The sequence below is a fragment of the Antennarius striatus genome, chromosome 7, assembly GCF_040054535.1.
Source record: "Antennarius striatus isolate MH-2024 chromosome 7, ASM4005453v1, whole genome shotgun sequence".
Lineage (NCBI taxonomy): Eukaryota > Metazoa > Chordata > Actinopteri > Lophiiformes > Antennariidae > Antennarius > Antennarius striatus.
In genome coordinates this window covers 21,907,003-21,921,345 of record NC_090782.1, presented here as the reverse complement: position 1 = coordinate 21,921,345, position 14,343 = coordinate 21,907,003, and the positions used below count along the sequence as shown (strand labels likewise).

Below are 14,343 nucleotides of genomic sequence, written 5' to 3'. Positions count from 1 at the left end.
TTCTCATTTTTCAAGATGTATGATAAAAGCTTTCCTATGTATTAAAATGTACTTATTTCAACTTATTGTCTTCATACTGAGGATGCATGTAATTTTCGTTATTTTTTTAAAGTCGCTATTAACTGATGAAGCAGTATTTTTTAAAATACTGTTATTATATTGGTACAGTTGGAAATATTGGCATGATTATTAATCATACTATTTAACTAAAGTCATTTAGTTTTTAGTTCTCACAGAGTAAAAGATGTCGGTCACGACCTCAGAATGAGAAGAACCCAAAATTGGTTTTACTTTTATCCTTTATTTTCAATTTCAATCCTTCTTAATTTCAAATAAACATAATTTTTCATCCCCCAAATGAATCCAACAGTTCCTGCTTTGGGGGGAGGGTAATGATAACAAATTGCAGTGAATATGGTATAAAGATGGAGGGAAACCCTTATTAGTTCATGGCTGAAATCACATTACGAGGCTGATGACTGCATTCGCTGTGAGGCCACAGCTGATTCTGTGGGCAGAGATGAGGATGGAGGGTGGACAATAACAGATGGGATTCATGCTAACGTGCTGGTAGGAAAGAAAAAGGCTTATTTATCAGTCTTTTTTTGCAAACTGATGATTATATTGTATGCCACGTCAATGCCTCCTTCCTTTCTTGTCCCTGTTCTCTGGCTTCTTTTTATTTACCATTGTTTCTAGCTCTGACTTCTATTTGTTCCTTTGGGACACACTCCTCATTTATTCTAGGCCTGCACCTTCCTCCATTCCATCCCTCTCATGTCTTTAAGTCTCCCTTTTTTTCTATTTTTTTTTGCTGTTTACAATCAATACTGCACAAGGGAACATGTGCCTGTCATAAACTGTTAACCATTTAGATATACATATTGGAAGTGTTGGTCCCCGCAGCCTCTATGCAGTCAGTCTGGCATGATTTTCATTATTATTGCTCCCACATGTGCTATCAGTCACAACACTGCCATTTCCCACACACCGTGAGGCAATCAAGGCCACAAGCAAAGAAACAAAAAGCTAATAAGCTGACTAGTTGTACTAAGTAGAAAAATACCACAAATAAGCGCCTGGATTATATCAAGGATTTAAATTCAGAGGTTTAAAGTGGATTGGTCACATGTGTCACATATTGGAAGGGTTTAAGCATGTTCAATAACATGCATGTAAACTGAGCTCTATGCGAAAGGTGCACACAACTTTCATGCCATAACCCCCCCATTCGCCATATTTCAGCCTATGAAGGAAAAAAGCCATTTAACACTGCAAGCAAGTGCTTTTTCTTGTTTGCTGTTAAGGAAATGGATTTTTGTTCCTTTCTCTGTTGCACTGAAGTGCTTCAATTTTACCTTTGAGGAAGTGAGTGGACAAAAACCTTTGGAGTCCAAATGCAGCGGAGGCGGTAGCAGCTCTGATATAAACGCACAAGGCGGGGAGGACAGGATGGGGGTGGGACGTTTTGATGCTGCGTTATGTGTGGGATCCACAACTGAAAGTCGTGGTAGTGAGCAGATAACGCAAAGTAAATGTACCAAAAGTGTCTCCAAACAGGGGACTAGATCAGCCGTTGTGATGGTGGTAGGGGGGTGGGGGGTAACTGAATGTTACACCACTGTTGTGTCGTCCAATGCAAACAAACATTGTGTTCGGAATTGGAGCCGATTCACCACATTGTTTAATTTTATGAAGTAGCCAAAGTTTTTTTTTTACGTTGCATTACTTTTGTCTCCACAGCCAAGAAGACGTGTGCGACCACGGACTTCGCCTGTAAGAACGGACAGTGTGTTCCCGCCAGGTGGCGCTGTGATGGAGAACCAGAGTGTGCGGACGGGTCGGACGAGGCCGATGCCATCTGCAGTAAGTAACCACAACCACAGACGAGCACCACACATTCAAACAGACAAACATAGACAGATAGATGAATGGTTGGTAAGTCAGTCCATGTCTGACTTGCTTCACCTGCGTTAGATTTTAAATACAGTATGTGTTGGTATCAGTTCACATTCAAGTTTAAATAAAATGCAAGTCTGCAGACATACATCACTTTTATAAAAACATGAATGCACCCTCCCCAGCCTGATGATTTTTTTTTAACAAGTGCTTTGATGGCTGGGCCTCAGTTCGTTGCACTTTGCTGCGTTTCAGTCTTGCTTCCAAATTTGCTCAGAAAATTGCTTTCTGTTGATTTTGACTGTTGGTAGACGCAGGACATCCAAACATGGTTTGCTCGAGGCCACGGAGCGCACGAGGGCGAACAGGATGCTGTTGTGATTCAGTTTTGAGAGCACAGTTGTGAAAATGGAGCATTGGGAATGCTCACCCACCAGAAATGTGCACATACCTCTGTTTTCATTTTCCTCTCAGTTAGAAAAGTGGACCACTAAGATAAATCCCAGGGAGGATTTACGCATAATTTTAACAGTAATTTTACTCATTTATACAAAATAAATCCAGGACAAATAATGAAAATCGTGATACACAATAAAATGCAGTCAAAATTCAGTGTGTGTGTATTGTTGCTTTAGACGAATTGGTAAATATTAACCGACTTTGAGAAATGTGTGATAGAAACTGAATTAATATGCAATCACATTGAGGATTTTTTTCAAGTGCTACGAAATAGCTGTGCAACTTCTTTTACTTCATTAAAGCCTCGGTTTATTGGAAAGAAAGGATTTTTGAGAGTGGATCCGTCAGTGGCTTTGAAAAACCGAGTTAATGATTGAATTAGAAAAGACTTGAGACATCATCCGGAGCAGGCGTCTTTACGATGGATTGGATGAATGTCCTCAGAGCTTTGAGTGATTCTCGGGTGTTTTGATGAGGCCAAAAGTACGTGCTGCGGTCTGTCTTTTCTTGTTAAAGTAGACACTCTGCCTTCTTCAAATCAGCATAAAAGACTGAGCTTCTTTAAAGACCACCCGTCCTGCTCCATCTTTACAGCTTGCAGAGTACCGAACAGTCATCCAGGTGGAGTACCTTATGGCATCTGTCATGAAAATGTGCTGAGACATCTAATGTGCATGATTTTAAAACCATGATACAAGGTGTTCACATCTAGATTGAAACTGTTTGGTTCCTCATGAAAGGATTTGCGTGTTTTTTCTCACACAGAAACGGTGTTTCCTCCAGAGGTTTGTCACAGAAACCACCGGCAGTCAGCCATTCCTCGCACATCTCATCGTTAAACCTTCCATGTCACTGGAATCTGGCGAATTGCTTATTTTTTTTTTTTTTTTAAATATGATTTTCACGATGATCAAAGAACCCTTTGAAGATTTCGAAAGTAATAAGTCTGATTGGGATAGGCCAAAGATGTGTGTGAGGACACGTGTGTGTGTGTGTTTGTGTGTGTGTGTGTGTGTGCGTGTGTGCCTGTGTTTCCCTGCGGTAAACATGCTGCTAAAGCATGAGTCAATGCTTGTCTTTAGTATTCATCACAAGGTGAACCTGTAAGCCATCCCATCAGATCAGTGGACATGTGGTTAAGTCTCATTATGTCTAATCAAGGTCAGAAGCTCTGAGAGCTTCTCTTACTTTCTCAGCCACATCGATCCGAACTACTGTGTGTTCATGTTTGTGCAGAACAAAATGTGTTGGATGAGGATGGTGTTTGGATGTGGTGTAAGCGAAGGCGTCTAGAACATGTCAGGTGTGTTGTTGGGTCCAGTCAATGGAATCCTTGACAAGTGAAACTGATGTTGATGCACAGAGGAATGGTAAAGGAGAGCTCTGAATAAATAAGAGTAGAAACATCACACATCCGTTACCTCAACCTTGTCTCCTCTTGTTTCATCTGATCAGCTCTTTAAGCACCGTAAGCTTCTTCCTGCCAACCCACCACCTTGTATCACATCCTCTTCTCTCTCCTCCTGCTCTTCCTTGTTGTATATCCTCCACCTTCTTATCTGAATTCAATTTAAGCCATACCTTTGATTAAATCGATCTTCCCAGAAGGGAATCGATGGAGTGATCCAGGAGATCTCTAGTCGGCTGATTAACTACTGACCACCACATGTGCACCAGTAAGTGCACATGTGTGCCTTCTCCTCAGAAGTTGTTGGTAATTAAACATCTGAAAATGGATGTAGGGTTCGGAGGGGGTTCTTTGGGAAATTCTGAATAGGATGATTGATTTATGCACGGTAGAAGGTTTGTATATGAACGATGTTCAGCATGATCCGAAAGTTACAGTTAGAATATAATTACATCTGTATTTATAGTTTTAGAAGAGCTATAATTTGATATAACTGCTGTAGTCATCAGATTTGGTTTTCCTCCTCATGTGAAACAGAATAAAGCAATCTAATGAGAATATGTCAAGTTCAATTGTTTTTAATGTAATAACGATTTATCAACTACTGGCTATGATGATTTAGGGTAGAATTTGAAATTTTAACAGTAGAATAAGGTTAATATTCCTTATTTAGTACATTTTTTTGCACCAAAATGGAATTTTTCACATGGTTACCGACTTCATTGGTATTTACTTGTAACAGATGTCAAAGCTTGGGGTTCTTGGGGTCTAAACATCACAGAGTCGACATCCATTTCCTCCTAGTGGCATCATCGAGATCCTCCTGTGTGACAATTAGTGATTGTGAGTGTGATTGGAGGAGCTGCACAGACCCCCATTCAAGTGTTATTTAAACTCTTACCGCATTGCCGATGAATGTTCAGGGATAAAAGCAGCCCTTCTCAACACCCAAGCATAGGTGAAGGTGATTGAACTTTAACATCCTGCATTCAGACGCCCCTCTGTCAGCCACGTATTCAGCCAACGGATGACTCTCTTTGCGGTCTCCAGAAAGTAATTTGATGAAGAGAGAAAGCTTTTCAAGAGTGCTTAAGCCCTGTGTGATTGGGTGAATGGCCTCTTTACAGAATATAAAGGTTTTCTAATCAACGTACAAAATCCAGTCTGGCTTATTTCATACTCACAGGCGTCCTGACAAAGACTGTACTGCAAAGCCTCTAAAGTCATGGCAAAAGGTAAAGAAGGAAAAAAAAGAAAAATATAAACTAGATTTTGGATAGATTTTGGATTTGATTCAAATCGTCTCCAGTCACAAATCATGCTGGAGGAGAAGAGCAAGATGAAGCAAAGAGAACAACAGTCTTCATCTTTTTTGACTCCAATGTTCAGATATGAACGCATTAAAAGTTCCTTTTAATTCAAAAGAAAAATGAACCATTGTACGAGGGTCTCTTTTTATTGCATTGGAGTTAAAAAGGCTGTTTGACAAACTGAACACTTCTCGCAAAAGCCACAGGGCATTTAAGCTCTCTTATTTAACTTTTGACTTCCGATTTAATTCAATTTTATTAAACTTGTTCATCTTGGGATACAAGCCGATAAAGCAGAGCCTTGCACCAGGGCAAGAGTTCTCCCACATTTTTGCACCCCTTGATTTATGCAGCTTATACTGAGTCGCTGCGAACATCCTCTATTTCTGTTTCGTACTGTGATTAAACTACCACTGGGGAAAAAACTGCCGTTGAAGTATTGAAAGTGGATAGTGAGACACTATTGTTTGGGTCTCACCTCTTTAGAGCAAATCCAAGGCAAATCTCAAGACTACTGTTATTGTAATGATTGCGGTATCACGTGCTGAATACCGTCCCGACTACCGCATACTTGTTTCAAACCAATACAAAGCACATCCTGTCTTAGTTTCAGTTTCAACAGGTTATTTCAAAGTGGTATCAAATCATGACCAGCTTGCGTGTCGTACATAATGGTGCATCACAGAACTCGATTCCTGCTGCAGTTGTGCAGCACAGCTGAGTAAGTACTGCATGAAGATTGGGAATAAATACAGCCCATTGCTGTGAGGAAGGAAAGAAGTACGAAAAGAAGCCAATCAGGCAAAAAGATGACTGTCCAACACAATAAGAGTCAAAAGAAAGAGCGAACAATCTCATCAAGTGAACGTCTGTAACCGTAATGACGTGCTAGACGGACAATCTTGAGATAAACTGTCAGCTTCAATCACACTTTCACTTAAAATTGCTCACTGACCTGATTATTTTGTGTGTTTTTAGGTTTCAGATAAAATTCAGTGTGGTTAATCTAGGATTCATTGATGAACTTCCCTTTTGGCCTTGTGTGAATATATAATATAGCCAGACATTAGAATAGTTGTCTTAAAAACGGTTTGTGCGCTCAGTGTAGCCGTACGAGTACGAGTCTCAAGGAAAATTCAATGTTGCCATGCGTGTGTGACTTGAGTTGTAAAGTTCTGTTCCCATCTGTGGTGTGTTGTTGCTATTAGTTAACACATTTTAGAATACTAACACACTACCCGTCATTTGATCGTTCCAGTTGGCATTTTTACGTTTCCATTCGTATCTTTCTTTAAAGATAGAAGTTTAAAAGTGTTTTTTTTTAAAAATGGTAATAGTTCATTATTAAATGTTGTTACAGGTTTTCATTCGTACAACCAGTTGCACAACTTTTTAAGTAGTCACGGATGGACTTTTTTCAATTTGCATGAAAAGAAATGCATGAAAATGGATGAATGTGACACTATGTGATTATCCAGCTTTGGATCACGGTACCAGTCTGATACCAGCTGTGACGCCAGCTGCCCTTGACAACCGGAGCTAAAACCTTAGTCTCCGTCTGCAGGGATAGTCGGCAGGTCAGTATATTATAGCGTGGAGGCAAAAGGTTCTGCTAGTTAATTGTTTTGGAATATGAACAGAAAAGATCCAGTGAGCTGCGTTGTTGGGACGGCTTCAATTTCATGCTTCAGGCAGTGTTCCTGCCAGGTTTAATTTCCCAGGTGGCCCCTCCCTTCTCTTTCTCTCCCTCTCTGCCCCCCCCCCCCTCCTCCCTCCCTCCCGCTAATCTTCAGACTGGTCTAATTTGTCATTCTCATCTTTCTGTATTTCTTTCTCTATCTCTTGTCTTTTGTAAGCCCCTCTTGTGCATTGTTGTAGTTATTTCTGCTGTATCTGGTGGCGTCTCATTAACAACAGATGTCCTCACCTTGATTTATATCAGTAATGAGTTACAGTGCATTGATCGCTTAAAGAAGACATAGTCAAGCCACCTAACCAAAGCATACACAGTAAAAAACACCTCCAGCAATTAGAGACACTACATTAACGTCGCTATGTGATGGAAATATTCTGCAATCATGATACACAGGAAGTTTTAGAATCAAGAAGTCATTTAAGTTCCAGCTTTTAACAGCTTCTTATGGCTCCATTAGCTTATTGATCATATTTGCGTGTCATTTAATTTCTTACAGTAAGACTCTGAAGAATTATTTCCTTTGGGTTTGGTGTCCCGCTTTGAGTTCGAACTGTGTTTTCAACGGATTCGCTTCCTTGTTGACATTGTTGATGGCGTTCAAACAGAGAAAAGCACTGAGGAAGCACAAAACCACCACGTGATTTTTCTGTCGATTCCATTCTTTTGTTCAGCTGGTGACCCCTGCTCAAGGCTGTTTCCGATTGATCGCTGGTCAATATGTTTTTCCTCTAAGAGAGCAAATTGCACAGTTGGACAAGGTTAATTTGATTTTATTTATTTTTTGCCCGTATTTTTGTTGTATTTGATTAGATCCACGCTTAAGACTCGGCAAAAAAAAAAAAAAATTCGGAGCTCGTTCTTGTGTTTAGTTTTTATTAGTTTTCTTGTGTTTTTTTATTTTTTCCTCCTCTTAGAAGGATTGCACCAATGGACAGCAGATGTGGTAAATAAATTTATTAAATCAAGCTTTACAGTAAGACACAAGTGAGCAGTCAGAGTGGAAACGGATCCAATGCTGTCGGCTAGGGCAGGAAGAGAGTTGTAAAAAATGCATTAGCAGGTCACAAGAATAGGTACGGTAATAATTAATCATGAGAAATAGAAGGCTTAAGAGGAAAAAATGTAGCTGGGACCATTAAAGACACACACATATGAACTGTAATCTTAAAGCTGGGCCAATATAAATGAACAGGTGTTGAGAAATAAATAGCTGCATGGTAAAACAATCTTTTGTAACTGTTCTCATAAACTCCCTATGGGATTGCTGAATAAATATTTAAGTGTTTCTGAGCCCACCTTTAATCTCTTGGACTTTGAAAAGGAGACGTCACCCAGCCGGTGGGTGTCTCGTAACAATAGAAAAGCTAAAAGTCCAATAACTATCAGATGTCAGCGAGACACACACAAATAATTTGCCTGCCCATTTTCATCTGCAGACTTCTGCCTTTTGTTCCCCACACCACACGCTAGAAACAGAATAAACTGCCACTGAAGAAATAGGCTCAGATCCCCTCTCAGATTCAAAGCCGTGCTCTGTATCCCAAAAGAACCCCCCCCCCCTCCCCAACAGACTCTCCATTGCTCGGCCTCCCTCTCCTGCAATCTCCCATTAGCTGAAATGTGCCACTAGCCGCTGGCACTGTTTCCTATTGCCCAATGTGTCATCCACTACACAACCATTAAGGTAGGCCTGCTGGAAAGAACTGACAATTTCCTATGAGCACTGGTTATTCACTGTATCTGTACCCCCCTCGTGGCAGACAGACCCGGGGTGGAGACTGTGCTAATGGTTCCACACTGAACAAGTATTTTCCCCTTCACACAGCCTTGAGAAAGAGGGGCTGATAAAAAGTTCACAGTCTCAGTTAAACTTAGATGCAACAGCATCAACGGCTTCAAACCCCCTTAACAACAAACCTCCTCAACAGAGAGATTACTCTTTACATCTCCATCCACTTGGTTTATTTCTAATTATGTAGATAGATAGATAGATAGATATATACTTTAATGATCCCAAGGGAAATTCAGGTGACATCTGCTCACAAGAGATACAATAAATACACATAACAGTGACAGAGAAAAATGGCACAGCCAAAAGACGTTGTGTAAATTAAATTATTTACATACTGACATAATTATAACAACGGAAAACAGAAGGACCTAGAATAAAAGGAAGCATAGGGACATGAAAGAAGAAAGAAGCATTGGGTGTAGACGATGTATGATCAGAAACACGTGGATGAACCGAGCTGTAAATTGACACTAAGGACCCCCACAAAGTGTCCCACAGTGCATCCACAGTGCGTCCCAGGCCCCCCTCGTCTATCCCTTCTCAGCCGACCTTGATGACCCTGCGGCTTCAGCCCCCCTCCTTTATGCTGCCCCACCTATACTGTGAGCATGTTTACTCAAAAATGACTCAGTGGTTTCATGACATTTTATGATAGTAGTCAGGATCATCATTTACAATCAGGTTGCTTAAAGTTTGCTTCTATTGCTACTCCACTCCGATTTATTTCATTCTATCTCTCAACTTCCACCTTCTCTCTCTGATCATATGTTTTACAGCTCTCCCCATGACTTTGATCCCTCTCTATCCAGCATGACCCCCCCCCACCCCCACCCCCTCTTCCCACCCCACCCCACATCATGGCTGCAATAATAGGACATCAGCGTTCCGATGAAAGCCGCTAATCAACACTAACCTTCATTTAAAATGTAATCTGATATTAACCGCATATGCCCTTTCTGTAAATTGGATTTTGCATCTGAAGGACAAGTGGGGGGGGGGTGGAAGGGTGGAGGGATTGGCGCTACGGCAAGATGGCACGATGAAGCGAGTCCGCTTTGGCCACAAAGTCTCAACTCAACGCCAAGAGCAGACCAACTAAACCAATTGCAGTCAGAAATTACATAAAACAATTTTGAAACAGTCATTGTTGATTTTAATCTTTAGTTTCATTCCTCTATAGTTAAAGCAACTTTTTAGTCAATCAAAATCTGGTTCATTTCCTATAAATAACATCTTGGCTATGCTGACTCCACATATTCAACTTTTTGTGTCCATGCATTATGTAAATGTTGACATCGACACCGATGCCAAGGTTTTGAACTTCACGGTTGATTAAAGGTGACACGTTGCGGGGTGACAGTCTTGGAACTCATATTTCCCAAATGCATGACATGCTAAATATCTAACGCATTTGAGGTAGACTTCACATGCATGTGCTTAAATTCTGCTAAATTATTCATTTTCATCCCTGGTAATTAACATTTGTTTGCAGAACTTTGGGAAATTTTAATATTTAAGTGTAAAAGTTGGCATGCCTAGCATTGCTAGTGTCAACCAAGAAGTGACACCACTGCAAAACTGAGACTTAATTCAGTAAAATGTAATTTTATCACAGTAAGTTATATTGGTTATTCTAGAATCCTCACCGATCGTATCAAATTATGGAAATCCTTTCTTCCCCTCTTATCGTTTCACAGCCTTTCCTCATTTTCCATGGCTTTGAAATATCACTCTCCTCTTCTATGTGCACAAATGTGAAGCTAATGCATAATGCACACTCATGCATTCAGGCACACAGTATGTCATGCAGCCATTCTTACAAACGGCACATGCGTGCATTCTCTCATGCATACTCAGATATATGTAAACCTTTGTAAAGTTACAGTACATCCCCTCGCTGATGAATATACGTGTGAACTCATGCAAAATAGTTTTGAAATCATTCTCACACACACAAACACGGTGTGCGTGGAGGGGTGTTGCTTTATTCAGATTGTAAGTGTTGTGTTGCATCCCAGACAGACTGGTCAACACAAGGAATTGTCGTTGACCTGTAAAGTTTCTTTCGCTACACTTCGAGAAAAATATCCAATGGTTAGCTGACATAAAATCTTAAAATGTCTTCTCCTTTGAGTCTAAACCTTGGGAAGCTGAGTATTCCCAATGGAGACACACACACACACACACACACACACACACACAAACACACACACAAAGATATTCAAAAACTGTCAGACCCCTAAGCTTATATTAACACGTCTGAGATTAAGACGACCCCTTAGAATAAGGTTAATTAGTGTCTCTGCGATGTTTTGACCCACTGCGACCAATCAAACCATTAAACTAGAAAAGTTCTTACCAGGCAAACAAATGTCTGATACACACACATGTATCTGGTCATGCATTATTGAAGAATTTACTGTGTGAGTTAAAACCCCCTCGCCTTCTGTCCTCTTTCGTTCCCCAGTGTTATCTTCTCCATTTTACTCAGGTTACAGCTCTAAAAACAAACGTATTTCATGAATACTGCATGCAGTACAGGTCCTTTTAGAGAATAATTATGCACCCGCAAGCCCTTCTATCTATTTGGCTGGAATCTTCACTGAAATTAAAACACTATATTCATTGTGAGCTACTTCTCAAATTCATTCCTGGGTTGGGATGCCAACCGGCCCAAAATGGATTTTCACTATCACCGGGAGACGGTTGCGGTACGTAATTTTTATGTTTTCATCATTTATTTGTGTGTTGGTGTGCATTTTTTGTGATCGTTCACAGTTTAATTTTGTAGAAATGTTCGATTGGAGTTGAATAAAAAGGTTTTGTGGGGAACAAAAGGCAGGGCTGTGGAGATAAAAATTTTTAGGTTCATAACTCCGCTTCTTGCAATTGACTACCAGAACTTTGCTTCTTTCTTTGCTGTTTCTCTAAAGTATCATCTGTAATTATATTATTCCCGTGCTTTAATATTCTTTATTCCTCTTCCCATTATTGGACTGTAGCGCTATGATCTCTATAAAGCAGGCTGAGTTCCCGTGATAACCCAGTGCACGTTTATGTATTGATTCGAGGGGAGGGGGGGGTGTCTTGGCCTCACTTTCACTGCATGTAGCCAAGTAATAAAAATATATACTGTTCTTAAACAGACAATCTCCAATTTATGGAGCAACCTTCTGTTGTAAAGTTAAGTTTAATTATCCTATTTCACAGATGATCAGCTGTTAATGACCCTCTGTTAGTTTAGCTTGAATTCATGATGTGTCAAACATATGAAAGAAACTAGAATAGCACGTCAAAGATGCAGAACAATCCCACACACACATTTCTAACACTCTAACAAATAGATAAGACATCAATAATTATTTTTTTTTGCATCATAAAGTTTACGTCATTAGTTTTTGTTTTTTTTTAGCTTTTGTGGAAGAAAGACATCAAGACATTGTTTAAAGCATGAACCTCCTCAGCAGAGGCAGAAAGGTTAATGTTTTCATTCTCATTGACGTAATAGGCTCATATGTCAAGTAAATTTTATTTATATAGCGCCAAATGACAACATAAGTTATCTCATGGTGCATTCCAAAAGAGCACTATGCTCTACTTTTGTACAGACCCAGCAATTCCTCCTGAACAACAGGCGACATGGCAACAGTGGGGAGGAAGAACTGCCTTTTAACAGGCATAAATCAAGGAGCAGACATCGTTTCTAGGTGGGTGTTCTCCCCCACCCCCACCCTCACTGGACCATTTGGGACAGAGAGTGTGAAAGAAAGGGTGACAGAGAGAGGGTTGAATTCTGGAACTGGAATTCTGGATCTTTTTGGTCATTCCTTCTCCTCATATCTTGAACATGTCGATAGCAAGGCTGGAATGAAGAGGTCACCGCTATTCACGGCAGTACAGTGCATGTGCATAATAATTCACAGCTGTAATGAGACCCTGTATCAGCTGTTTGCATAAAAAATATGTTAAAGTCTGGAGTACAGGTGGAATTCAAGCTACCTGAAAGCATTTCAAACATACGCTCTTCCCATGTGCCTTTGCTTTGATGTGTTGTCTCACTGTCGCAGCGCTTTATATTACCTCCCAGGCTCATAAGCACACCTCGTAATAAATATATTATCCCAGCATTAGCCTATCATGCTACGAGGCGTCTAAATCAATCATCCGAGAGGCGAGGTTTGATGCGAGGCAAGCAGATGGAGAGTGGACGTATTGCCACACAACAATACTCCGCTCTCCTCCCTTCCTCGGGATGGGGGAAATTAAGAAGGTAGTTAATCACGAGTTCATTAGCATACAGCGCTTTGCTCAATCCACCTTATACCCTGCTCATAATAGACACTTAGGCAGTCACTGTGAGGAGAATAACAAATCTGCACCACCTCTGGTTGCAAACTTGTTTGAATTAGAAATCGACATCATTCCCTGCGTACCAAGTGACTTTTCTGACCCCAGGAATTGCAAAATCCGTTTAAAACCCACTGCAGAATCTTCACCTTCCCAAAAAAGAATGAAGAAGAAATATTTATGTGGAAAAAGTTTGTTTTTGTTTCCCAAAGGGAAAAACTACAAGATGATCTATGAAAATCCTAATTTCAATCCGGAGAGACCAGAAAGATGAACAATAGATGAAACAAATTCTACTTTTTTAAATAGAGTCTTTGGCACTGAGACCTCAGTGGGAAGTGAGGATGGTTTCATAGAATCTATTCCTGACAGGACGATTCAGTTGGAGGTGGTCAGGTGGTCAGGGGGTGAGGGTGATGCAGAGTGAGGGGTGGGGGTGGGTTGTGGATCTTGCTGCATTTTAAAATGTCAGCCAAAAGACGGCAGACAGCGAGAGCATGCAAATAATTGGATAAATATGAATTCAATTCCCTTTAACAGAAACTTTATCGAAAACAGTAGTGCATGTCGACAAAAAAAATACATCATCAAAAAATCGACTGTGCAGAATCTCCGGAGCATCGTTTCCTGGTATGTCACAGAAAGTTGAAGGAGCGTGTCAACGCTAGTCGTCGCTCCATTTGTGAGGGTATATCCGTCGGCTTTACCCATGACGCAACCTGGATGCATTCACAGACTGTAACGCGCTTGTGTTGATGCCGTTTCACACTTACTTGATAATGGATACACCCACCTGGGAGCTGCCGTGTCCAACCACCATGACTTATCGCTCGCCCACCACGCAGCCACTGGGGCATGTGGCCAGCATCACTTCCACAACTGGTTTTCACTGCAGGCACTGACGGGAAGCGAGCTCAAACTTTAGACTACATTATCCCTTGGGGGGTAGGGGTGCGTTGTACTTATCAGACAACGAACATTGCAGATACAACTTGCCGTTGATCTCCGTGCCCCTAGAGTCCCATTGTCCATGAAATATACATGCAATACAAGTGTGAAGAATAGTGAGTTAAAAAGCTGACTGGCATCTGAGGAAAAAGGATCTATAGTTGTGTTTGTGTTCATGTGCGTGCCTCTAACACTCATTGTACACGCTTCTGTTTGCAGCATCTATACATACGTGTACACAGCTGCACCTTTGTCTCCTCAGCACATCTACTGGGTACGCGTTAAGGGACGTGTCCTTCACATTTCTCCCTGAGGCGAGGGCGGCTGTCGATATGGCGTCGGCCTGTATTATCTGTGCATTATCTGTACAAGCACAGGTGTGTCTCCAGCTTCCCATCGATATGTCTGTGCTCCACAGATGCTGGAGACACCTGTCAGCATTTAGTGAGGTGGGGTGGGGGGGGTAAATCAAACCTGTGACTTT

At 40.9% G+C, this 14,343-nt stretch overlaps 1 protein-coding gene across 4 annotated transcripts in view; it reads left to right on the top strand.

Moving 5' to 3' along the window:
- lrp8 (low density lipoprotein receptor-related protein 8, apolipoprotein e receptor) overlaps positions 1-14,343 on the top strand; it is a 120,749-nt gene that overhangs the window by 56,901 nt on the left and 49,505 nt on the right. For all 4 annotated transcript variants that reach the window (XM_068319455.1, XM_068319453.1, XM_068319454.1 and 1 more), the window contains exon 3: positions 1,744-1,866. In XM_068319455.1, the coding sequence (XP_068175556.1) occupies positions 1,744-1,866 (123 nt within the window). The remainder of the gene's footprint in view (positions 1-1,743; positions 1,867-14,343) is intronic.